This window comes from Pseudopipra pipra, chromosome 23, assembly GCF_036250125.1.
Source record: "Pseudopipra pipra isolate bDixPip1 chromosome 23, bDixPip1.hap1, whole genome shotgun sequence".
Lineage (NCBI taxonomy): Eukaryota > Metazoa > Chordata > Aves > Passeriformes > Pipridae > Pseudopipra > Pseudopipra pipra.
Genome location: NC_087571.1, coordinates 1,701,975 through 1,728,745, shown reverse-complemented (window position 1 = coordinate 1,728,745; position 26,771 = coordinate 1,701,975). Strand labels below are relative to the sequence as shown.

The window sequence follows — 26,771 nt, the reverse complement described above, 5'->3', positions numbered from 1 at the left end:
CCCTCACTTCTCCACACAGTCTCAAGGCTTTGGGGACCTGACATCTCATTCTGGAGTGCCTCTTGTGCAGTGCAGCTGTTTCTAAGCCTCCCTGCCACGACATTCCTCCCAGGGCCTCGAAGCAGCAGGTTCACAAACCAACCCAGCTCAAACAGAAAGGGTCAGACCCGTCTGCAAACAGCCATCCCTGCGTCAGAGCTTGTGGGGAGGACTGTTTGTGGAGAAAAAAAACCACTGAGGAGTATTTTTTTGGGCTGCCCAGCTCTAGTCACTGCAATCCCCAACACGGGGCTGCCTCGCACAGTCGCTGTTCCCCCCACGTCCCACGCTGGGACAGCACCCTCCCCACTGCTGTGCTGCTGCACAGTCACACCATCTGCAGCCATGGAAGTGAGAAAAAGCCTTGTCTGCATGGCAGATTATGGACTGCCATGGCTTTTGGGGAGCACAGCTCCGTGGGGAGCCGTGGGCAGGACTGCCCTGTGAGCTCAGATGAGTCCTGGGAGAGCAGGGAAACGATGGACTCCCAGTCCCAGTCCCAAGCCACCAACACATTCAGACCATTCTGGAGGCACAGGTGCCACTTCTACCTGCTGGAGAGACCAGTGAGTGCCAGTGGCCACCTCAGCCCTGGTGCTGGTCACTGCACTCCAAGGCTAAACCAAGCACTGTGTCAGCTCACAGTGCAGCCTCTGCCTTTCCTGCACTCACAGTGCAGCCTCTGCCTTTCCTGCACTCACAGTGCAGCCTCTGCCTTTCCTGCACTCACAGAGCTGTCCCTGCAGCTCCCTCCCACATACCCTGCCACCCACCAGCATCACCCCTGATTTCCCAGGCTGTGGCCCATCCTGGCCGTGCAGGGTCCTGGCAGCCCCTCTTGGGGGGCTCACACGAGCTCATTAGGACTAAAGGATGAGTTAAAGGACTGTAGTGTGACCTTGGGATTTGTCACTCCCCCCTCACCCGAGGCAGGAATTGGTTTGTCATTTCTCTGGTGCTTTTGTCTCCAGCATCCCCAAAGAGAAAGGGACTGTCCCCCTTTGTCCAAAGGTGTGTCTGAGTGGCCATAGGGGTGCCTGGCACAGCGAGTGCCATTGCAAGGCCAGGGATTAACACACCAATTCCTCTGTCTTCACTCTGCTCGTGTGTGTTTGGGGCCTGAGCAGAGAGCAATTAGGGCTGACAATGAGCTACAAAGAGCAGTTTGAGATGCTGACCAGGAACAGGGTGGGCAGCAACGGCTGAGAGGTCAGGAGAGCAGAAATACCTTCAGAAAACATGACTCATTCCAGTGGAGAAAAGGATTCTGCTGCTCCTGCCCTGGGCTCTGTTTGTACCAGCTCAATTAACCCTTTGCTGTGCTGCACTGAGGCAAAGGCAGGATGAGGGACAGGGCAGGAGGAACACCTGGCACAGGGCTTGGGCTCTGCCCTGCCTGCAGGGGGGTTAATTCTCCTCCCTCAGACCCTCCATGGTGCCTGGGATGGTACAAAGGGATTTAGAAACCTGCCTTGAGATGGCCTCTTGTTCCCAGCAAACCCTGTGTGCTCCCTGCAAACAAAACCCCCAACCTTTGCCAGATTTCAAGAGGGATTTGGATGAGGGAATTGTCCCCAAAGCAAGAAGTGCTGTTAATTTTCCCCTCCACTGCCATGAGGCTGCTGGAGGAAGGAGGTGGGACCCCAGGCAGACGTCCCAGCCCAGCCCAGGTGACGCAGCCGGAGAATTCTCAGCTCTCGTGGATGTTGGGGTGTGATGGGAATAAAGAACACTCACTTTCCTGCTCTGATTCCCCAGGACCTGCAGGAGGAAAATCCTCTGACATGACCATTGCCAGCCCCATCTCTGAGCTAAGGAAGGGAAGTGTGTGGGGTGCAGGAATGGGAGCAGCACAAACACCCTCTGAGGGTGGTTCTGCCCTTCCCACCTCCCCCTTGCTGCCTGTCCCTCCTCCCTGGCACCCACTGAGGTGCCCCCATAGGGCATTGCCAGCACCAGACCCTCCAGACCCTGCATCCTGAGCAGGGCAGGGATCCCTGCTGGCTGCCAGCTCCCCAGGCACTGAGAAAAGCAGGCAAGAACTCATCAGAAGTCATCAAACCTTTATAGAATGAACAATAAACTCCAACATTTCATTTTAGACAGACAAGATGGAATTTTTCAGCTTTCCAATGGCATAAAAAACCTTGAAAAATGAAGGTTATTCACCTCATTTTGACTCACTCATTTCTTTTCTTTCCTCCTCTCTGAAGGAAAGAAATGGAAAAAAGAAAAGAACAAAACCTAAAACCTTATCAGAGATGTCTCGTGAGCGTCTTCCACTGAAACCAAGGAGGAAAAAGAGCATCTTGACTTGTTCACTGAGAAACCTTTCATCCCAACCACTGCATTTTTTCATCCTAGCCACTGCATTTTTCATCCCAACCAGGGCATCTTTCATCCCAACCACTGCATCTTCCCAGAACATCTCCCCAAAGCCCACCTGAAACATGCCCTGTGCCCACCTCCCTCCCCTAGCAATGGCATGGTCTGTATTAAGAGCATCCTGAGCACTGCAGCAGTGCCCCCAGCCCCTGCCTGTGGCCCTGGTTTTGCCCATCTGGGGGCCAGCTGGGGATTCCAGTTCAAAGTGGAGCTGCCTGATGGAGGCTCAGCCTGCAGGTGCTGCTGAGGGAGCTCCTGGATTAAGGGAAAAACCAGGAGTGGCTAAAGATGCAATAAGGGACCCCACATCCAGCAGGACTTTGATCTGGGGGATTGGGGATGAGGCCATCAAGTAAAGGTGGAGAAGGTGGTGAAAGTATAATAAGACACAATTTACAAAGCCTGTTGAATTCATGGATTTTAACTGGAAGGACGATTTATCCAAAGGCTTGGGCCAGAGACTGAATTATTCCTTCTCTCCACCAGCTTCTGCCACACTATTATTTAGGATGATTCAGCCTCCCACTCAGGAGAGGCAAAGCAACAGTCCACATAACAACTCCACAGCCAAAAGTTTGTCTGATCCTCCTCTTTCCAGGGACTTATGGATAGAGCCACACTCCCACAAACCACGCTCTGCTCACCAATAATCCAGCTTGTGTGGAAAAATAAAGCAAAAAAAGCCTCAAACCACTTGATGATTATTTTGTTTGGCCCATTGCTATTAAAAAAATCTCCCAATTCCTCGTTGGATGATTGTTCCTGACGCTGAGCACCAGCCTTGGCTTTGGAGCTATTAAAGCCTCGTGTTAAGTGCCAATGAGTGTTGGGTTTAGGGTTGCTGGGGGAAATCCACCCCATTCCTGCTATTGCTCTGAGCAAAGCCATGGCCTGGGCAGGAAGTGTGGGATGAGCACTTTGGGATGCTCTTGGCACGGCAGGGACTTGCAGACAGAGCTCATTAAAGCTGGGGTGGGGCTGAAATGATGCGGGTTTGGGTCTTGCCCTGTATCTTCATATAATCACAGAATATCCTGAGCTGGAAGGGACCCACCAGGATCATCGAGTCCAACTCCTGGCCCTGCACAGGACACCCCACCAATCCCACCCTGTGCCTGAGAGCGCTGTCCAAACGCTCCCTGAGCTCAGTCAGGCTTCAGCCCTGAGCTTTCATGACTGGGGGTTAGAGGAGCAGGAGGAGGTGGATGAGTGAGAGGATGTGGATGCAGATTTCACTCCGAGGCAAACCAGAGAAATGAGTTGCTGCCACTTTCTGCCTCTTTTTGCCCAGTCAAGTACCACAATCAACACTCAAAGCTTTATAACCAACCCAGAGGCAACTGTGCGGCGGCGAAGAAAGGGAAGCAGATGAAAAAAACCTCTCTTATTCTTAATTTACTCCAGTTAATTTTAGTCTAATTTGATCACAATGTTCTCCTGGAAAGAGGGGCCCTCCTTTAATAAGGCAGTGCTGGCCACGGAGGCTGCGATGGCAACGTAATCACCCCGTGTGTCGTAAAGACTCTCTCTGCTAATTGTCAGGAGGAGCTGGAGCTGTTCTGCAGCAGGTATGGGATTGCAAAGAGAGATAATTGTAAGCAGATCTAATTAGTAATTATTGCAGGCCTCTCCTAGAAATTGTTTTTTACTTAACTATCCCCCCGGTCCCCCGAGCAGCCGTCGGTGCTGCTGGCAGGGGGACACTGGGTGACACAGGGGGTGGGTGCTGGGCTGGGGGGTCCCTGTCCCCACAGCCTCCCCCTGGGATGTGCTGGAGAGCCTCAGCCTTGGCATCTGCTGGGAAAGGGAGCAGGGAGACGGGCAGTGAGGCAGAGCTGAGACAGGAGAGGGTGCTCTCGCCGCAGCAATGGAGCTGAGGAGGGACGGGGGGTGTCCTGGTGCTGGGGGGCTCACAGGGTGAGGGGTCCTGCTGCCTCCACCCACATTCCTGGGATGCTGCTCCTGCCAGAGTCCCCAAGAGCAGCAGAAATCAGAAAGGGTTCAGAGGAGAGGAGAAGAGGAGACAGGCTGCACAGAAAGCTGGAGATGGGTGGGAATGGCTCCTATGTCATTATTCAGTCGTGTTCACGGACACAATCCCCACAAACCTTCCTGTGACACAGCTCCCACCCCCAGGAGAGAGCCTGGAGCTCCCAGCCACTGGCACACACCTCAGCACATCGCAGGGCAGCACAGGAGGTGACCAGGTCTGGGGAGGGAAAGGGGCACATGAACACCCAGGGTGGCAGCTGGAAAGAGCTGATTTTGTTCCACAGCAGGTTTTGCCCAAATCAGTCTTTTTTTCAGGTCAGTTGTAGCAGAATCCTTCATTCCAAAAGGGAAACTTTTCAAACCTCTGTACTTTTCCTTTCCCACCCTTCTGGCTGCCTGTGCACCAGCCAGAGGTACCTTTGAACAGCAAAACACCTTCAAGTCCTGCCTGGGGAGCTGAGACAGAAAGCGACGGAGCCAGAAAATGGAGCAGCCTGATCTGAGGAGTCTGTGCACAGAAATCCTAGCTGCAGGAGGTTTCCTGAGCCTGTAATCCCCCTTTTAGCTCTGCTAGAGGCATCACCCAGAGCAGTGGGTGCTCTCTTTCCTCCTCACCCCAACACTATCCTGCTGTGGACACCCTTGTGTCCTGTTGAGATGGCCCTGGGACCACCCGAAGCATTCTGGAGGATGGAAAGGAGGAGATGCACAGCTCGACCTTTGCAGCACAGACAGGCAGGACTTTGACACCAACCTCCCCAAATTTTTTTTGGTGCAACCTCATAAATTAAGCAGAAAAGTATCAATTAGCAGGAAACCTTGGTGATGGAGTGGGAGATGTCCTGGTGTGGTCCTTTCCCTGAAGGCAGGGCTGGGAGATGTGAGGAGTAATTAAACACAGCTACTGAAAGGTGGCCTAAAAGTATTTCATTTCTAAAATCCAGGCTCTCATTACAGGGCTGCACTGATTCTGACCCATATCAGTCTAAACTGTTGCACTATTTTTTAATGTAGTTATTCCCTCCAAGCAGAGCCATCTCCCAGGGCTCTCCTGGGCAGCAGTGTTGGCTCACAGCTGGGATGGGATAACTAGACCAGCACTGCAGGAATTCTCTATGATTGGGGGTTTTTTTGCACAGTATCATTCCATCAGGGAGCACCCACAGACAGGGGCCTGCGAGCAACATACAAATGTGAGGGGTGGGGGAACCACCGTGGGGGGAGTAGAGAGAGCAGGCAAGGCACAGCATTCCCATCCTGCCACTTGTGTCCAGAGGGATGCTGAGCCAAGACAGGGATGATAATCTGAGAGCAGGATGCTAATCTGAGAGCAGCATGAATTTGAGAGTGGGATGCTAATCCACGAGCAGGAGGCTAATCCAAGCCCAGGATGTTAATCTGAGAGTGGGATGCTAATTTGAGAGTGGGATGCTAATCCACGAGCAGGATGCTAATCCAAGAGCAGGAGGCTAATCCAAGCATAGGGATGCTAATTGGAGAGTGGGGTGCTAAACCAGGAGCAGGATGCTAATCCAAGAGCAGGAGGCTATTCTGAAACTGGGCTGCTCATCTGACAGTGGGATGCTAATCTGAGAGCAGAATGTTAATTTGAGATTGGGATGCTAATCCGAGAGCAGGAGGCTAATCTGAGACTGGGCTGCTAATCTGACAGTGGGACACTAATCCAAGAGTGGAGGCTAATCTGAGAGCAGGCTGCCAAAGGAGAGCCACGTGCTGGTCTGAGAGTGGGATGCTCCCACGAGTGGGATGCTAACCTGACTGTAGGATGGTAATCTGCGAGTGGGATGCTAATCCAAGCACAGAGATGTCCATGTTCCCAACCTGCAGTGCCATCCCTGAAACAAGAGAAGTCCCCCTGGAGCACATGGCTGTGATTCAGCTGCTGGTGGCCACCTGGAGGGGATGGAGAGACCCTCCACCCTCACCCCATGTGTGGCCCAGAGCAGGATGTGCCACATCCTGCTGCGTTATCCCCGCGGCTCCCACCTCCCTAATCAGGGCTTCTCACTCCAGACAGTGCCCCTGACCTTGATCCCTTCCAGTCTGAGGCCCCTCCATGGCAAAGTGATTCAATTAAGCCCTGGTTCACAGAGAGGGCTAAAAACAAGGGGGTGGAGGGGGGAGGGAAAACGAAGTGCCCAACAACAACAAAAATCCTCCCTCCCGAGAACAATTTCCTTCTATGGATTTTTAAGACCAGCGGCTGGAGAATCACTTTCTTGTTTCTGTGCTGTCTCTCCAGTCAATAAATAAGAGGGAAATAAAGGATTTCAGAGAAAATAGAATGCAGTCAAAAGGTAAATTGTGGTCTTAAAAGCTCCTAAGAGACTGTCACCGACTTTGAAATGTTTCCTAGTTTGAGACCATTTCTTCCTGACTACATGGTTTCCGCTCCTTTATTTGCATCTCTGGGAGGTAATCTTTAAAACTGATTTTCCCCTGGTTGCATTTCATTGGCAAAGAAACTAAACAGGCTGCTGCATTACAGTAATAACATCAACACTGCAGCCACCTTCGCCTTAATTATTTCTCTGTCTTGCCAACAGAACCAGTTAAAGGAGATTTATATTTGGGTGGGGAGGAGGGGGGGGTGAAGTGGCATGTGTGTGGATGGGTGAGATAACCTGGAAAAACCGATTTATCCCTTGTTAGGTGTCAGAAGCAATAAAAAAACAAAGTAAAATAATAATAAAAAATACACGAGGTAAAAGGTTTGGGCCATTTAAGTAATAATAATGTCAGCATTTCACCTGTGTCTCGCTTAATTATTTCCTTCTCTCAGCTCCGCCACCTGAACCAGTTTAGATAAGATTTCAGCACGGATAAGGAGGAAGAAGCTGTATTCTCCAAAGCAGATAAGCTGCTTTTTCCAATGGAAAGGAAGAGAACACGTCACTAAAGCCCTCCTGCTGTCTACTCCAGAGTCATCAACAGCCTCTTAGCAAAAGTCTTGCCACTAAAAGCTTGTGAGGTTTTGCAAAATACTATAAGATAAGAGAAAAGCACTTGTAAAGACAAGGAAGGGAGGCTGGAGTGTGCAAAGCAGCTCCTCACCTCACCAACTCACACTCAGGGTGACCCCAGAAAGCACCAGGGAGGGAGAAACTCGTGTTTAAGGAGAGTCCAGAGGCTCTGCAAAGGTCTCCTTGTACATGCAGGATGTCAAAGCTGCCTTCTGAGTTGGCTCTGCTTGAAAGTTACCCCCTTCCAGACCTCCTGCTCAGTCCTTTTAGGTCTCCCTCCCTTCCAAGAGATCCACATCCACCTTTTTGCTTCCTCCAAGTGCTCTGGAACAAGGCTGGCTTGCCAGGAGAAGAACTTGGTAGTATATGAAGTCATAGAATCACGGAATCCCAGAATGGTTCAGGTTGGAAGGGACCTTAAAGCTCATCCAGTCCCACCCCCTGCCATGGGCAGGGACACCTTCCACCAGCCCAGGTTGCTCCAAGCCCCGTCCAACCTGGCCTTGGACACTTCCAGAGATGGGGCAGCCACAGCTTCTCTGGGCAACCTGTGCCAGGGCCTCCCCACCCTCCCAGGGAAGAAATCCTTCCCAGAATCCAATTTCTTCCCAATATCCAATCCAAATCTCTTTCAGTTTAAAGCCATTCCCCCTTGAAGCCCCCCATGGCCTTGGAGCCAGGGAAAGGAGGCAGGCCCAGGGCTCCTGTGTGGCTGGGGCTGGGGGTCTGGCAGCTCAGGGCCCCCCAGGGCTCCCGCTCAGGGCCCCCCAGGGCTCCCACTCAGGTCCTGGGAGCCACATTCCTGCTGCTCCCTGCAGGCTCTTCCAGCTCCAGCCCTGCCAAGCTCCACGTCGGCGGCTGCCAACGCGCCCGGGGAGCCGCAGATGGGCCCTGTGTGCAAACACTCCCAGACACCTTGGGACACCCGTGAACAGGCTGCTGGAAGCTCTCCAGCCCCAGGAAGGAGAAGGGGAGCCACGGAGAGGGGGTTTGGTTGGGTGGGAGACGCTGCCAGGGGGAGGGTGAGGTGCTCTTGGCTGCTCCGCACTGCACGACGTCGCTGGTACTGCGGGGAAACGTTTCAAAAGGGAGAGAAACAGCTCTCTGGATCTGGGAGCTTCTCCCTTCCACTTGTACTGCAGAGTTTACTTTTATTATTATGCAGTTTTCCCCCTTCAGCAGCTCAGATGTTCTGCAGCGTTTCGCTGCTGACCCGCAGGCCAACCCTCAAAGCAGTGTTTGCTCAGGGTTTGGCGTGTGAGGGGCTTTAAAGTTCTTTTTTTCTCTTTTTCTTTTTAAACAAATTTAGGGTGGGTGAAAACTTTCCCTCTTGATTTAGAACAGGGCTGGGGAGTGATGCTGCATGTTTGTGCTGGAAGGCAGGAGAGCAGGGGGTGAGGAGGAGGGTGCACCTGAGCAACCTGGTCTGGTGGTGCCCATGGCAGGGGGATGGAAAACATGAGCTTTAAGGTCCCTTCCAACCAAATCCAGTCTGGGATTTTGGGATTCTGTGATCTCAGTGATGTCAGTAATGAGGGAGAACCAGGTGGAGGGTCAAAGCTGGAATGAAGATGGATAGGAGGGACAGTGGCAGTGGGATTTTCTGGAGGTTGGGGCTCTGAGCAACCTGGTCTAGCAGAAGGTGTCCCTGCCCATGGAGCCAGAGAAGCTTTAAGGTCCCTTCCAACCCAAACCAGTCTGGGATTCTGGGATTCTGTGGTGATTTCTGGGCCATGATGACGGTGCAGGGGAGAGGAGACACCTTGTAGCAGGAGCACTGCTTGTACCTGTGCACTCCCCATCCTCACAGGGGGTGAGAAATGTCCCCCAGGAATCGCCACTGACCTCTGTGCTCTCCTTAGGACCCCAAACCTGGAAGCTAATTGGATTCTGCTGCTTCAGCCCCCAACACTGGGTCTGGATTTGGCCCTGTGGCTTTTCCCACAGAGCCCTCCTGCTGCCACTTAATGCTTCCGAGCTCCTCCAGCTTCCCTTTGCCTGGCCCTGCCTTCCCACCCTGCCTGATTATATTGGGTCTGCATGTGTAAGTACAGCCTCCTGCCATCCTAATCATCTAAAGTGGCTATTTGAATAACAGTTGTTGGTGCCTGTAGTTTCCTGTAATTTTCCAAAGGAAACAAATCCATGCAGACTGCAATTTTGCGCCTATGAATTTTGAATGAACATCTCTAAGAGCCTCAAATTCTCTCTCTCCCTTCCTTCCTCCCCTCCCCTCTCCTGCTTCCCAGGCCCAGCTGAGCCAGAGGCTGCCATCAGAAGGGTGTGACTGAGTGGCTTCTTTCAGCAGGAGGATTCTGGGCTAGGAAGGATCCACGCTCCTTAGGGCAGGCACCAAAGCACGGGGCCACTGGCAGAGCTCACTGGGGAAGCTGGAGAAGGAAGGTGGCTGGATTGCACCCAGCCCATGGGAACAGAGCTGCTCCATGGCAGCACAAAGCAGGGCATGGAGACAGAGGCATCTTTGGAGCCTCAGGTGTCAGGATTTAAACTTGTTTTGTCAGCTCCAAACCAAGCTTGGGAGGTCCCTGTCTACCCAGCTCTGATGGTACCAGCCCTTTGGAGCTGCTGCTGTGGGCCAAGACTCTTCACCTTCTAACCCAGAGGAGCTGGAAGACATTTCTCCTCCTGAGCTGATCTCCAGGATGGTGACAGTCCCTATTTATGACAGAATCCCAGAATGGTTTGGGTTGGAAGGGACCTTAAAGCCCATCTCATTCCACCCCCTGCCATGGGCAGGGACACCTTCCACCAGCCCAGGTTGCTCCAAGCCCCGTCCAGTCTGGCCTTGGACACTTCCAGGGATGGGGCAGCCACAGCTTCTCTGGGCAACCTGTGCCAGGGCCTCCCCACCCTCACAGGGAACAATTTCTTCCCAGTATCCAATCCAAACCTACTCTGTTTCATTTTAAAGCCATTATAACCCTCTCTCTCTCAAGTTTCCCCTCCTGTTCCTCTGTGTGCAGTTTTATAACACTGAGGGTTCTCCTTTTTTATGACATTGTTGTTTCTAAAGTGTTTTTATCACCTGGTTTTATTACAAAATTACTGTGCAGCCCCCCCAGTGCTGTAGCAGTGAGGAGGGAGAGTGATTCTGGAAATGCAGCAGTTCTTTCCTGAACAGCTTGCCGGGGAAGGGGCTGTGATTTGGTGATGGATGGAGTGCTTCTTATCCGGTATATTTTTATCCATAAATATATAAAGCACTTTGTGATCCCAGTGGATACAAGGCACTATATAAATGTAAATCATTATCATTATCATTAAACACCTCCTGCATCTTTTAAACCTTCCAGTTGGAATCAGATACAAACGGGGCAGCTGCTGTCTGGGTTTTGTTGGTGAACCAAATGTGAGCGCTGCCATTTTTGGCTTCGTTAGCAATTAAATGGGATCTCATGAAAGACCCTGATTTTTCCATCACGATTTTTTTTTTCCTGCTGCCACTGATTTGAAAGTCACTTCTCACCCACTAGGAGAAATCTCTGCAGAATTCCCTAGCAACAACCTGAATAAGAAACAGGCACCTTGGGTCCGTGGATGCTCCCGGATTATCCCAACGCCCCGCGGGATGTCCGGAGTCCATCCCTCTGTGCTGCCGTGAGCTGGGGACGGTGAGAGGATTCCTCGTGTGCTGCCAGGTCACAGGGAGGAGAGTTCAGCCCCTACATGATTTATGACTCAATGCAGATTGGAGACACTTGTCTCCACAGCTCTGACTCTGCAGCATTTGTGCTTGGCCGTGGCCCAGCCCCGGAATAACCAACCGGCTGCACAACCCCCTGGATGTCGCTCCCGTCGCAGGGAAAGAGGCAGGCTGTGCTCATAACCCAAACTTTCCTGTTTCTGCCTCACCCAGCTCCTTTTTCCCTTTCTTTAAGGGAGGGATTGGAGCCTGAAGGACTCTCTCAAGGTTGCACACGGAGGCTTTGGCAGCACAAAAAGGAACCCGGGACGTGCATTTTTCCATCGAGGCCATAAATCACTGGATTCCCTTTCTGCCCATACAGCCAAGGATGTTGGGTGTCCCTTCCCAGCATTTCCCCACCCATATTTTGTCACTAAAGCCTGTCTTCCTTCCTACACTTCCAGCAAGGCCACCCAGTGCCAGCTACTGACTGCTTCTCCCTGTGGGAATTCATCTCCAGCTGCATTATCCTACAGTCACAGAATCCCACACTGGTTTGGGTTTGGAGGCACCTTAAAGCTCACCTTGGTCCAACCCCATGCCATGGGCAGGGACACCTTCCACTAGACCAGGTTGCTCCAAGCCTGCATTAAACCTCCTGTTTGGGAGTGAGGAGCACAGTCTAAGATAAAAGTGAACTTTCAGTGCATTTTCTCATCCTTCCAGTGCTCCACTGGCATTTCCCAAAGGGACATGACTGATGCAGGGCCTGGCTACACTCGGAGCGTAGTGAAGGGCAGGTCCTGACCCCAGGGACTGGGGATTGGCTGTTCCCACCACCCAAGGGATCATCAACAACCATTCACTTCCCCTTGTCACGACACCAGAAGGGATGGACTTGGAAAGCTTGGATGTGTCCCGTGTCTAAGCCCTGGCCTTTAACCCTCTCTAACCTGCCAGCAGTGGCTTACAAAGGTTTTGCAACATTTAGAAACAGAACCAGGTTTTTCCTAGTTCTCTGTTTTTTTCCCCTCATTTTTTTCATCCTATTTTCCCCAGCCTCTCATGAGCTGCAGCCTCCTGCTGCCCAGGGGAAATCTTCTATTTAGCTACATTTTGCTTTCTCATTTCATGCTGTAATGGGGATTCATCATAGGTGTTAAATCCATAATTTGCCATGAACCCCTTGTCTCTCTCTGTGGAGGTCAGAGTTGAGGAGTTTAGAGGAACCTGATTGTGTGGCTTCATGCCTGTCCTAGGGGAGAGCACCAACCTAATTCCCAGGAGCAGGAGGAGGCTGGAGAGCCCTGGCTGGGTCATCCAATGCTGTGTCCATACTTTCCACCTCTCTTTGCCACCTGAAGAGGCAAATTTGAGCACACGAGGCACCTTTAGTGTCAAAAAAAGAGTAATAGCCCCTTCCAGAGGGTCATTTATCCAACCTTTCCTTGGCATGTGAGGAATATCCTGGAGCTTGGGTGGTTATTCGCCTCTTAATTACCAAGGACACCCACAGGTCACTCATTCAGACGTGACTATCCACTTTTGCAGCCCAAGGTGAGCCAAAAGAAATGCCACAGCCCCAAACCCATCCCAGCCCTACCTCTGGACGGGAAGCTGAAATCCATCACACTGACAGGGGCATCCAAAGCCACTGGGAAGTGCCAGGAACAGAGAGCATGGTGATGGATGTGTAACAGAGAGATTCATCACAGGGTTCCCAACCCTTCCTCCCCCACGGGCTGGGCTGGGCCGGGCTGGGAGGGCTGAACCCTCCCAAGGCTGGCAGAGCAGCTCGGGGGGCAAGGCTGGGCAACACAACACGGAGCAGGGAAGTGCAAGACGTGCAAGGAGGGCTGGCAAAGCTCTTGGAGCCAGGAAAACACGGCCCTGCAGGCTGGGCACCAGCAGAGAGCCGGGATGGCTCCAGGCAGCCTCTCCCGAAGTGTCTCCCCCGCTCTCCCGGCTGGTCCTGCCCCGCCGAGCCGCCGGGTCGTTTTTCACCGGGGGGATCGATAGCAGAGCGGGGGCCGTCGCTCAGGTGATGTCACGCTCCGAGGGCCTCGTTCCTCTCTGCCAGCTGACAAGGGGAGAGGGAGTCAATACTCGTGTCAGGTCACTAACAGCCCGCCGAGCTCCCGGAGTGACGGATCCGCGGGCTGAGCGGGCTCCGAGCGCACCCCGGCGCTCCGATCTATATCCCATCCGTGGGTGCGCCTGGGAGAGGCACCTGCCGAGCTCTGGGAGCACAGGTGCGGATCCAGAGGAGCACGGGCAGGATGCAGATGGGGGAGTTGTGTCTTGATTGGCAAGAGGGAGAATTGTGCGTGGGCGTGCACGGCACGGAGAGCTCTGCACGTGCGGGTGATGCCGAATGCAAGGTGTCAGCGATCCAAAAGGGCATGAAGCAGAATAATGTCCCCTGTCCACAGGCATTGCAGAGAGCAGGAGCTGCTGGGTGCAGCGTGTGCTGCGAAGGGAAAGGCTGGTGCGATGCAGAGGGAGCTCTGGCTCCCCCATGGTTTGTGCAAACGGGGGGATTTAGGGGTGGGACACTGGGGGGTTGTGCCCAGAGCAGGAGAGGGGGCAGACACAAGTCCAAGTGATGAGCACAGAGGGATCCTGACACACAGCAAACACCCCCACACCCTCTCACAGTGACCTCACAGCCATCGCAGCTCATGGCTCTAGTGCGAGGGGCAGGGGGGTGGCAGAGCCAGCCAGAGGGGCTGGGGGCAGGGAAGAGGACGACAGAGAATCAGAAAGGCTTTTTAATCAGCCCTCTGTGCTTTGCATCCATCAGGTGAGCCCAGACCTGCAGACTCTGTGCAGAGAAGGCAAATGCTTCGTGTTCGATAAGAACACGGGTCAGGACCGCGATGCCCTCCCGGCCCCGAGACAAGGAATCACAGATTGGGGTGGGAACCCGGACATTAATCATTCCCAGCTGCATCTCTTCCCGTTTACTCTGTGGTCCTTCAGTCTTCAGTGTGCTGGAAGGATCACTGCTGTGGCTCTGGGGATTTGAGGAAGGGGAGATTTGATGGGAGAGGCGGCATCACCCAACCCCAGGGCCTAGGGCTGTAAGAAAACAGAAATTTTGCAAATGTGTGAGCCCAGAACCTGGAGCAGGGTTTGAGGGAACAGAGGCAGCATCTGCTCAGTGCTGGCCTGGCCCTGCTGAGCTTCCCCTTGTGTGATTAAACAGCAGCCCCTGCTCAGATATAACCTTGTCCTGTCGGGAAGGACACGGACCTTTCGGAGTGGGGCCAGAGGAGGCCACAGAGATTCTCCAAGGGCTGGAGCCCCTCTGCTCTGGAGCCAGGCTGGGAGAGCTGGGGGGGTTCACCTGGAGAAGAGAAGGCTCTGGGGTGACCTGAGAGCCCCTTCCAGTGCCTAAAGAGGCTCCAGGAGAGCTGGAGAGGGACTGGGGACAAGGGATGGAGGGACAGGACACAGGGAATGGCTTCCCACTGCCAGAGGGCAGGGAGAGATGGGATATTGGGAAGGAATTCCTGGCTGTGAGGGTGGGGAGGCCCTGGCACAGGTTGCCCAGAGAAGCTGTGGCTGCCCCTGGATTCCTGGAAGTGTCCAAGGCCAGGCTGGACGGGGCTTGTGGAAGCAACCTGGGCTAGTGGGAGGTGTCCCTGCCCCTCCAACCCAAACCATTCCACGATTCTGATGCTATTTATCATTTTTAATGCCCGTAATGTAAAACAAAGCCCTTTCTTAGCTTTGTTCTCCCCATTTGTACAATCAGAAAGTCGTTATTGTGCCACTCCCACACCAGCAGAGCCTGAGACAGGCGGACGTGTCCCATGGAGTGTTTCACCCTTGGCCACACCACAGCCAGGATGTGCTTCATGGCCATGGGATGGTGGAATTTTGCTTGTCTCCTTCAGACTACAGAGAATGGAGCTGGTGCAGTTGCTGCCTTTCTCCTCCAGACAGACAGGGAGCCAACGACCTTGGAAAGGGGGAAGCAGCACTTCCCACACCCGGATGAAACCCACCTTGGGAGGACCCATCCCTAGACCCAGTTTTTTAGCCCACAGTCCCTCTCTTTGGGCTGGTTTCCATCTCTAGGCTGCACGAGGCAGAACTGGCTTTCCCCTGGAATTGCACAGCCCCCTGCTTTGCCTGGCTGGGCCCGGTGAATCCCACAGGGATGCCTTCCCACCCCAGAGCCACACAGGGACACGAGCAAGGAAACCCGGCCACCCTCTGCTATCAAAGGGAGCCGGCTCAGAGTGCTGTAAACTTAAGCTGCTCAGACATGACATCAAATATTTAGGTTATTTGGGATTTGCGCTCGATTGTTTGATGTTTCTGTTTCATTCCCAGCAGAGCCCGTTGCTGTTTTGCCACTGAAAATATTCCCAGCAGAAAATGCAGCTTTGTGAAGGCCCAGACTTGTTCAAGGAGAAGAGACTGTCTGGAAGAAAATGATCACATTTTCATCACTTCTTTTTTTTTTTTGTTCTGAATTGACATCCTGGCTCTACATGCTCTGAATTTTGCATTCAGAGAATTGAGTTCTATTAAAAAGTGTGGAGAAAAGGTTCCAAGCTGAACAGTTTCTGGATTTGAAACATCACCTCGTTACATTTCCTCCTTGCAGATCAGCATTACAAACATTTACTGAAAAATGGCCTTTCCCAGGCCATAACCTCTTTATTTCCTGATCAGACTCTGCTAAAGAGCAGGAAAGCTGGGAAATGCAGATGTCTCAAGCTGCCAGCCATCATTTTGGTAATGGAAATGCTTCCTCTGCTCTGCAGGGGAGCACTGGGAAGACTTGGCAAGAAAGAGGATTGGAATAAAATAAAAAATTAAATAAAAAGAGGGAAATGGTTGTGATTGAATGTGGTTGCACTTGACACCCCAGTGACCCTCCTTTTCTCCCATCCCTGACTTGTGCCATTGTCAGAGACAGGAGCTCTGGCTCCAAATTAACTTAATCTGTAGAGTTAAATAATTCATGTTGATTTAAGAAAGCTTTATTCCTAATGGGACACAAGTGAAGGCAGAGTTAATATTAGAAGAGGCCATGGAGGGGGAGGAGGGAGGGAATTAGACTATAAAAGGTAAAGGTACAAGTTAATTGCCTATCAATTATTCACCTTAAGCCTCTGGAAGTAGCAACCCTGCCTCCCTCCTCACACCCTCATATCCCATTTTCCTGGTTGCCACCAAGTTCCCACTGGCACCTCTGGCACCAGCCTTTTCCCTGTGACAAGCAGGAGCTTCCCGGGACAGTCTGTGTGCATGGCAGGGCTGGAGGTGTCACATCTCCTGCTGGGAGGACAGACCAGGACAGGCCCGGGATGCTCCTGCCAAGGCACCAGTGAAGGAGAGGAACCATCCAGGTTCCAACAGCTCATCATCCACTGCTCCACTCGCCCTGGCCTCCTCCATCCTCCCAGCACGGCGGCTCCTGCCCCGCCTGGTCACTGAGGGGCCGTGAGCCTGTGCTCCCCTCTCCCTTCCCCTCTGCTCCCTCCAGGGGAAGCCAGTGCTCTCTTCACAGTTGCTCCTCTCTTGGCTGCCTCCGAGATCCGGGAACTCAACACTAATTAACGGGGCTGCAAATCCCAGCTCGGCTGGAGGGGCCTCCAATTCCCTCCCGGTCCCCCGAGTGCGGAGGGCGAGCGAGCCCCGCGGCTCCTGCAGCTCCACGGCTGGCAGAGGCATATTTTAACAGCACACATCTGCTGGCAATGTAATCCCTCGTATTTGCCCTCCCTGCTCGGAGCTTTGATGGAAGACCAGAGGGAGCTCTCCAGTGGTTACAGCCAAAGTGTTTGCTTTGCAATTTCGCTCGGTTGCTGCCTGATTTTATTTTTAAATTTCTCCGAGTCCTAATCAGGCTCTTACTTTATTTAATTAATACCCCGGCTTAGTTAAATAGATCATAAATTAAGCAGCCCTGCCATAAAAGATGTACCAGGTAGCAAATAGCCCTCCTGTGGCTTCCCAAAGCCTGCCTGGCTTGGGCTCCCCTGTCAAACTGCCTTGACATCCTTTGCTTGCAGGAAACATGGATGCTGCCATATCTCCCAAATCCCATCCCATCAGCTTTGTCAGCCTTCCCTGCTGGGGCAGAGATCCCAAGAACATTGGGCAGTGACTCCTTCCCCAGACAGTTTGGATAATGGTAGCAGGAAGGTGAGGGAGAACTGGAGAAGGGGGGCCCTCCAGCTTTGGGATGGGTTGTAGCCACATTCCCAAGGAATATTTGTCGCTGAGACTCCACAAAGAAAAGCTTTTCCCTGATGCTGATGACACTAATAGGCTCATCCGTTTGAATGTTTGGACTTCCAAGGCTATGGAATGATCTGTTCCACTACATTTAACCATGTAGATTTGAAAACAATGTGACAAAACCTTAAATATTTAATTAAAATATGGTGTAGCTCTGCATCTGAGCAGGGGAGTAGGAGACATCAGCCCCATAAAGCTGTTGTCAGACATGAATGACAGCAGTTGGAGTTTGGATTGGGAGGCATTGGGGGATATCTTGATACCAAGGAAGTGGAAAAGCTGGCAAGAACAGACAAGGCAGCACCAACCCATGTAAAAATAACAGGCAAGGTATTTTCCAGAGACAAGGCTGGGGGTGATGGAGCAGGATGGGGCTCCCCAGAACTGCCTCCAACACCCAGCTTGGCTGATGAGCCCCTCGAGTCGTTGGCAAACCAGCAGCAGACATCGGGCTCCCAGTCACCAGCCCCTCCCAGTCATCAGCCCCTCCCAGTCACCAGCCCCTCCCAGCTCTGCCCTGTCTGTGACAAATCCTTTCCTTGAGAGCTGTCCCAGATCCAGGGACGCTCAGGTGATGTCTGCAGTCTCAGGTGAAACTGGGCACACAGGGATGGATGAAGGAACACCCCACAAGCATCTTCCAGTGAGGCAGTGCAGGCAGCCTTGGCACATCCCTTCCCAAGCCAGCAAGAGGAAACCTGGGAGATCCACACCCCTCTGGAGCAGCTGCCTGGCTCACAGCTAAACAGGCTCCTGCACCAGCTCCCAAGAGGAGCAATGTGTGCACAGCTGGTGGCACTGCACATCTGGAACCGCCGGAAATGTCCCTCCCTTGCTCTGCACGAACGCGACACGCAGCGAGTTCAGCCTGACAGGCTGCACATTGCACCGGCTGCCAGTCAGTGCTGGCTCCCAAAACACGGCCTGCTGAGGAACCCGCCCCTCCTGTGCCATTTCTATCCCCTCCACTGGGGTGGTTAAAACACAGAGCACAGACCCCTCCCCGTGGCAGCTTTGCCGGCGCTGCAGGACACACTGTCCCACCCCAAAGGTGGCACAGTGGGAGCCGCTGGTCACCAACCACCCTGTGGCCCCTCTCCAAGCATGGGATGATCCCTCCTACCTCCCCAATCCCCCTAAATTTCACGTAATCACAGAATTGCCCAAACTGGAAGGGATCCACAAGGATCATCAAGTCCAACTCCTGGCCCTGCAGGGACACCCCAACAATCCTACCCTGTGCCTGAGAATGTTGTCCAAACACTCCTTGAACTCTGGCAGCCTTGGGGCTACGACCATTTTCACCCCCCCAAACATTTGTATAAATACACCTAAAGTGAAAGATGAGCCACCAGTGGGTTCCAAACCCCCATTTTCTCACCAGTTGGGCCTAAGCTGAACATGCTGTAACTTTAATTTTCTTAAAAGGAAAACACTCTGCAAATATAAGTTGCTGAACATCTTAGGTAAATGTACCAATTAGCAACTACCATGTATATCCACATAAACATTAACTACCATCTATTCAACACATTCCATAACCCCAAAGATAATAACGATTTCCTTTTGATCCATAAAAACATCTCCCTGCTCAATCAACGCTTCGCGGCGGCTCTGACGTACGCCCTGGGACTAAATTAGTTTTGAAATCTTTAGCTCTAATTAAATAACATTATTTCTTTTGTCTGGGCTCCGGCAACTTTGACAACAGGAGGAGGGAGCCCGGGCGAGGGAGGGGCTGTCGGAGAGCAAGGCAACGTTCCCGCTCTCCGGCTCATTCCCGGGATTCTTTCATGTGTGGGCACATGTCAGAGCTCGGAGCTGCTGCCAGGGGTTGATTGAGCAGAAGGAGGGATCAAAGGAAAATCATCATTATGGTGGGGGTCAGGGAAGGAAGGGATGGCAGCTGTGTAAGTTCAGGGGTAGGGAATGTTGGAGAGTTGTGGGGAGAGAAAAACAGACACAGGGGAAACTGCAACCCCAAAATTAGAACTTGTTTTCGTGGGGAGGTGCAGGCTCTGGTGAGGTGAACCTTCAACCACCACCAGTACCTTAATTCACTTCTTTTGGCTGCTTAAAACTAATTAGTGCTGATCTGACTAAAAGCACTGAAAATCTTGCATCTTTTTAAAAGCTTTTCTTTTTCCCTTGGAAATTACCCAGGGGAAAAAAAAAACCAAAAAAACAACCAACAGCAAAAAAACCCCAAATCCAAACTTCAATTTAAAGAAACTTCAGTATGCAAATGGTTTCAACTTTGAGGGTTGAATAATCAGGATGGATCTGGGAGCAGCAGTACAGGCTGGGTTTTGTCCAAGCTTTTCAAGAAAAATCCCATTTTCATTAAGTTCTCGGAAGCCTCGTGCGTTCCGGGAAGCCTCGTGCGTTCCGGGAAGCCTCGCTGACGCAGCCTTTTCCCAGCACTCCTGGGAGGAGACCCCCCTGCACCAGCTGCCAACAGGGCCCTCTGGATCTGCCAGAGCTCCTCTCCCATCTCCCACCCATAAAGAGTCTTTATAAGATTTTGGGAGCCACTCCTAGTTTGCAATCCCATGCAACACCCTCCTGTGCTGCTCCTGGGAAGGATTAATTACTGAGGAATGCAGGATGATCGAATATTAATACGAAGATGGGATGAAAATACTGCTGTAGTGAGGAACCAGCCTTTCCTCCAGTGGTGGATTCATCCTGGTCCTGCTGCAGAGCAGTGCTGCAGGAAGGGCATCGTTGTGATGACACTGACACTCTACATATCCTTAAATTTATGGACATGCACTCTCCAGCTGGCGTGTAAATTCACAGAGCTGAAGTGCCAAACACTTGGTGCCTCTGTTACTCATCCCAGGGTTGCTGTGCTCCATCCCTGAAGTGCTTCACTCCCTGAACAGCTTCTCTTGCTCCCGTTCTCAGGATCGAGCTGCACCCCCACTGCTCTCACCATGGATTAATTTCCACGAATTCATTCCCATTTCCTCTTGATTGAGCAACAACGCCTTCTGTCCCAAAGCCTCCCGGGGCGACCACAAGGACAAAAATCCCCCCTGGAGCGACAGGGAGACTCACCCAGGACGGTCAGCCGGGCAGGTCGGGATCGGATGGCAGCCTGGATGGCCTGGCACTCGTACACGGCGTCATCCTGGAGATCAGCCCTCAGGATTTTCAGGTGGTGCTGTCCCGACAGATGGTCTCCTACCACCAGGTAGCGCGGGTAACCTGCCGGGCACAGGCACGGGTCAGGAGATGGAGCGACGAGCTCGAGGATGGAGAGCACAGACCCAGCACCCCCCAGACATTCCTGGGAGCCAGGCAGCTTCCTCCCCTCCTTGGCAGCCAGCTCCGAGAGAGAGAGAGAGAGAGAGAGAGAGAGAGAGAGAGAGAGAGAGAGAGAGAGAGAGAACCCTTCCAAATTTGGGAAGGAGACTGCACCTTTCACCCTCCAGGTTCAAAAGAGAAGTGCTGATGGAGGAGCGTTTCCTGAAATCCTCAGGAAACATGGAATCACACAATGTTAAGGGTTGGAATAGACCTTAAAGATGATCTACTCCCAACCCTCCTATGGGCAGGGACACCTCCCACTAGACCAGGTTACTCAAGGATTTATCCAACCTGGCCTTGAACACTGCCAGGATTGGAGCATCCATGACCTCCGTGGGCAAGGAAAAAGGATGAGCCCTTCCACTGGGAAACCCACCACCTCTGGCTCCTCTGCGACCTGGCACGGCATTCCCTCAGCTCCTGAAGTCAGCTGTGGTGAAACCCTGGAATAATTCCACGATTGGGTCTGCTCAAAGCTGGGTCTGGGGGCACTGATAGCCCTGCTCAGCCTGGCTGGGCACACGAGGAGCAGCAGGGGAGGAAGACTGCCCTCAGCCTGGCACACCCCGTGTGACACAGCCAGCCTGGCACACTCTATGTGACAGAGCCAGCCTGGCACACCCCATGTGACACAGCCAGCCTGGCACACTCTGTGTGACATAGCCAGCTTGGCACACCCCATGTGACACAGCCAGCTTGGCACACTCTAAGTGACAGAGCCAGCCTGGCACACCCTGTGTGACACAGCCAGCCTGGCACACTCTGTGTGACACAGCCAGCCTGGCACACCCCGTGTGACAGAGCCAGCCTGGCACACTCTGTGTGACACAGCCAGCCTGGCACACCCTGTGTGACAGAGCCAGCCTGGCACACTCTATGACAGAGCCAGCCTGGCACACCCCATGTGACACAGCCAGCCTGGCACACTCTGTGTGACACAGCCAGCCTGGCACACCCCATGTGACACAGCCAGCCTGGCACACTCTGTGTGACACAGCCAGCCTGGCACACCTTGTGTGACACAGCCAGCCTGGCACACTCTGTGTGACACAGCCAGCCTGGCACACTCTGTGTGACACAGCCAGCCTGGCACACCTTTGTGACACAGCCAGCCTGGCACACTCTGTGTGACACAGCCAGCCTGGCACACGCTCGGGCCCTTGTTGTTTCCCGAGTTATCATCAGCAGGATTTGCTCTCCTGGACTGCGAGAAATACAAGTGATGGGTTTGTTTGTATTTCGCTAATTAGACACTGGCTGAGCTGGCATCACACGAGCTGGCAGCTCCTCTGGCTTCCAGCAGCCCCAGCTCTGTTAATTGTGGAAGTCATTCCCATCAGCTCCCTACTCCACTGGAGCTGTTGTTACCCAGTCGAGCTGCAAGGTCTTGCATGGAGAGCTCAGCTCTCTGATGGATGTGAAAGCTGTGGCTTTGAAAAACAGGAGAAGAGGGGGCTGCTCACTCGGGCAAGGCTGTAAATGAGCAATTACATGTATTAATAAAAAAGAGAGGGAAAGAAGCAGCAGGCATTGCACTTCAGGGGTCCCTGGAGACCAGAACACACAGAGCCTCCCCTGGTTTCTGAATGCTGCTGCTGGGCTGGGGGAGAACTCTCCCAGATCTCCCAGAAGTTGAGCAGAGGGAACGTCACACGTGTCCACCCTCTGCAGCACTCGGGGGGACGAGGCTGCAGATCCTGAAGGGCTCCCAGCAAACACTCTGCCTTATTCATGTGAAATATTTCACTCACAAATCAGTGTTTTCCAGAAAAATGCATAGAATAACCTGTGTAACTTCCTCAGTATTGCACCAGTCTTCACCAGCTGCAGTTAACCCTCAATCCCAATGCAGGCATGGGATTAAATAATGAGAATTCTGAGGAATTAGTTACGAAATTAAAGTTACCAAACTTTAATTTGATAAACATAGAGCTTAAGGAAGCCACAAGTACTTGTGGGCTGCAAGGAAAACATTTATCCAAAGCAGAGAATTGTGAGTCCCTTCCAGCTCGGGATATTCTATTCTATAATTCTTTTTATTTTCAAGGATATCAAAACTGGCACTTCCAACATTTACAAAACATTTCATCCTGCATTTTGGAAATGTGACATTTGTTTCCAGAAGTCAAGGAAACCGAAGCAGGGCTTTCCAAAGGGTCAGGTGACACCTGAGGGAATCGATAGTTTTGTTTCAAAGAAGTGATGGAGGAGTGTTAACTGAAATCCTCAGGAAACATGGAATCACACAATGTTAAGGGTTGGAATAGACCTTAAAGATGATCTACTCCCAACCCTCCTATGGGCAGGGACACCTCCCACTAGACCAGGTTACTCAAGGATTTATCCAACCAAGTTTCAAGGGTTTTTATTCCAAGTTTCAAGGGTTTTTATTCCAAGTTTCGAGGGTTTTTATTCCAAGTTTCAAGGATTTTTGTTTCAAGGATTTTTGTTCCAAGTTTCACTTGGGCTGGGTTGGAAGGTTTTGTAGCTGAAATGAAAACATTGCTCCCGAAATAAATGCTGTGGTTGTGCCTGCACTGCTGGGGAGGGAGAGCTCCTGCTTTCCTTGCTCAGGGAGGGTGGTATTGAAACAGGAGGCCAGGCCCAAAAGAGTTAACTAAGAAATGTGGGCCCACTAACAAGCTACCAACATCCCAAACAATCTGTGCTTGTTCTGTTCTACTTACTGGACCAAAACTTAAGAGGATGGTAAAAGAACATGTAATAGGCCTAGGGGTAATAAATTAAGATGCAGTAGGATAAGGTAGACATTTGAATAGAAGAAACAGGCCGGGAGCCAAGGCCTTCTCCAAGCCTCAGTGAGCGGGTCAAGAACAATAGAAGAGAAGAGAGGTCAGGTTGAGGAAGATGAGAATCAGCCCCCAGACCCATGGGATGAAGAGTGGATCTCCCACCAGAACTGAGGGCCAAGAGAAGGACTGCCCCAAGCCTCGCCTGAGCTCCACCTACACTCTGCCTGTTATTAATATGTATAGATAGGTGTTGTAATCACTTGAATATGCATTTAATCAGATACGAAAATTGTATAAAACCTGCTGATTTTGTGTGAAGCCTTTGAGCAAGTCTGTCCAGCATGAGCTGGCCTCGCTCCCAATGTTGAATAAACAAACACCTCGCTGCTTAAAGAGAAAAAAAAGTCTCTGAGCAGTTTCTCGGAGCGATGTTTTGAATTCAGTGCCCCGACTTACTTGAGAGGTCCCGTCCGACTCCGAGGGCCAGCCCGTCCTTGATCCAGAGCACGATGCCATTGTACTCGGGGATGGCACAGAGCAGGGTCACGGGCTGCCCGGCGATCACCACCTGGTCCTGGGGCTGCTGCGTGAACGACGACGCTTGGCCTGGGGAGGGCAAGGAGAGAGGGAGAGAGGAGCTGTCAGTGCTCCAGGGGTTTGCAACACAATGCAGCAGTTCCTTGGATGCAACAGCCAAAGATGCTCCTGGCACAGCACAAACCGGAGCTCTGCGGCTCTTAATGATGGGATTGATTAGTTATGGGATTGTTCCAGAGAATGGTTTGTGTGGGAAGGGACCTCAAAGCTTGTCTTATCCCACCCCCTCCTGCCATGGGCAGGGACACCTCCCACTAGCCCAGGTTGCTCCAAGCCCTGTCCAACCCGGCCTTGGACACTTCCAGGGATACAGGGGCAGCCACAGCTTCTCTGGGCAACCTGTGCCGGGGCCTCCCCACTCTCATAGCCAAGAATTCCTTCCCAATATCCCATCTAATGCTGCCCCCTGGCAGTGGGAAGCCATTCCCTGTGTCCTGTCCCTCCATCCCTTGTTCCAAGTCCCTCTCCAGCTCTCCTGGAGCCCCTTTAGGCCCTGGAAGGAGCTCTAAGGTCTCCTCAGAGCCTTTTCCTCTCCAGGTGAACCCCCCCAGCTCTCCCAGCCTGGCTCCAGAGCAGAGGGGCTCCAGCCCTTGGAGCATCTCTGTGGCTTCCTCTGGACTTGCTCCAACAGGTCCACATCCTTTTTATGTTCCCAGAGCTGGACACAGCATTTTTTTCCCCTGTCACACACTCAGACAACCATTTGCAATGTTTTACCTCCCTTTGTAAAAAACAAATATCACAGCAAAGGGGCACCAGGTATTTCCTCCAGGTACTTCATCCCAAATTGTGGTGGTAGTGTTTTATCCACCAGGATCACAGACAGAGGAGCAGCAGGACGTCCAGAAGCAGCAATATTTTGTATTACACATAATAAAAGAGCACGTTGGTCCTCTGCTTCTGATTTTTGCTCCCCCCTCATGTGCTCTCTGCTAAATCAGGGTGTGCAGTTAACGACCAGCTGTAAAACAACCGAGGGCTGCTGTTCCCTCTCCTCCCAGAGTGTGACCTACTGGTACTTGCTGGGAGCTTCACACACCTCTGGAGAGGAAAGGAAGGACCAGCTCTGGTTCAGCACAGCCTTTTGCCAAAGCTTCAGCAAATTTGCAAACTGTCTGACCCTAACGAGCCCAGCCTGTCACCTCCCACCTCAGTGTTCAAAAAGTGGGGGTTAATCATCCCTCTCCACATCCTCCCCCACCCTAAATGCTGCAACAACAATTTACAGCCCCCAGGTCACCTCCTGCCGTGGTGAGATGTCTCACACCTCAGGTGTGGGATGAAACGTCTCATTTTCCACAGGAAGCACTGGAGTTGGTGTAACCTCTTCCACAGCAGGGCTTGCTCAGCAAAATGTTTTATTTTCACTCTCTTAAACACATCATCATCCCTTGGCTTTACCATGATTGAAAATCACTCACAGAATCACAGAATCCCAGAATGATTTGGGTTGGAAGGGACCTTAAAACTCATCTTGTTCCAACCCCCTGCCCTCGGCAGGGACACCTTCCACCATCCCAGGTTGCTCCAAGCCCTGTCCATCCTGGCCTTGGACACTTCCAGGGATTCAAAGCATTAAATCCTGCTATTTTTTTTCTTTCCATAATGAGTGCTCTGTTTTTTCCCTCAGGTAAGGTGGGACTGTGGGATGCCCACACAGGACATCTCTGTGTGGTTCCACGGTGTCAGTTCACTCCCCTCTCTCAGATCTGATCTGAGCTTGTAAAGAAAACAGAGAAAGCAAGAAAAACCACTGACAAAACAGCCCTGTCCCAAATACACATCAGGGGTATCTTAGATGATTCCTTTTGCTGCAAGCCAGCACATGGAAAACAAAGATCATTAAGGATGGAAAAGACCTCCAAGATTATCAAGTCCAACCTTTAACTGAATCCCATGTGGAATCACAGAATCTCCTGAGCTGGAAGGGACACACAAAGGTCATCAAGTACAACTCCTGGCCCTGCACAGGACAACCCCAAAATCCCCCACTGTCCACAGTGTCACTGTGAAATGCTGGAAGGTCCTCAGTGTGAAGCCATTTCAGGCAGACCTGCTGATCTCTGGGCTCCCTGTGAGCACAGTTCTGGGGCTGAGCTGTTTGCAGAGCACCTCAATTGCTTTGCCACCACTTAAAGTGTTGCTCTGACTCTGGGTACAGGAGAGATCTGAGAAAGAGAGGAGTTGGGAGAAGGGCAGGATGACTGGATTGCTCCTTGCCGTGTTACCTGTGGGATTTTAATGACCAGGAGCCTCTCCGGGTGGGAATTATCCCCCACACCAGGCAGGAATTCAGAGCCCTCACCCCTGTGCTGTCAGTTCAACACACACAACTGCACAGGGCTGAAGGAAAGGTTCTTCTTTAAAACCAATTTGTTAAAGCAGGACAGTCTCCATGTGATCCACCCCAAATCAATTCAACCCTAATTTCCATTGACTCCATTTAATCACTGCCTGATGATTAATCTGAAACCAAGGGTAAGTGTGACACAAGTTCTCGCAACTCAACTCGTTTCCAGATGAGCTGCTGGGCCTTTCCTGCAGGGCAGAGCTCCAAAGCTCCATCATTTTCCTCCTCGTGCTGCTGAACCAACGTGTGAACGCTCATATTTCAGTTTAATTTATCGCAGCTTCAGCTCCCCCCCAACCAGCCCGAGGTGTGCGGGGAAGAGCAGAGCTGTCCTTTCCAAATTCCAGCTGCTTTACACACATCCAGCTCAAAAAAGCCCGGCTGTAATTTTTATGGGTCTCCAGGTGCACCTTGAGCACCGTATTCCCGGGAATTTCAGAGATCCC

At 52.2% G+C, this 26,771-nt stretch overlaps 1 protein-coding gene and 2 long non-coding RNA genes across 6 annotated transcripts in view; 1 reads left to right on the top strand and 2 right to left on the bottom strand.

Annotated features, from left to right (window-relative positions):
- Positions 1–26,771, bottom strand: part of KIRREL3 (kirre like nephrin family adhesion molecule 3) — a 362,894-nt gene that overhangs the window by 74,905 nt on the left and 261,218 nt on the right. For all 4 annotated transcript variants that reach the window (XM_064634483.1, XM_064634484.1, XM_064634485.1 and 1 more), the window contains 2 exons: positions 23,835–23,984; positions 20,374–20,523 (listed from right to left, as the gene is read on the bottom strand). In XM_064634483.1, the coding sequence (XP_064490553.1) occupies positions 20,374–20,523; positions 23,835–23,984 (300 nt within the window). The remainder of the gene's footprint in view (positions 1–20,373; positions 20,524–23,834; positions 23,985–26,771) is intronic.
- Positions 3,807–7,835, bottom strand: LOC135401914 (uncharacterized). The gene is made up of 2 exons (XR_010424969.1): positions 6,192–7,835; positions 3,807–3,983 (listed from the first exon to the last, which is right to left on the bottom strand). It is a non-coding gene; the product is annotated as an uncharacterized LOC135401914 (long non-coding RNA).
- LOC135401913 (uncharacterized) lies at positions 13,780–15,614 on the top strand. Its single transcript, XR_010424968.1, has 2 exons — positions 13,780–13,849; positions 15,391–15,614. It is a non-coding gene; the product is annotated as an uncharacterized LOC135401913 (long non-coding RNA).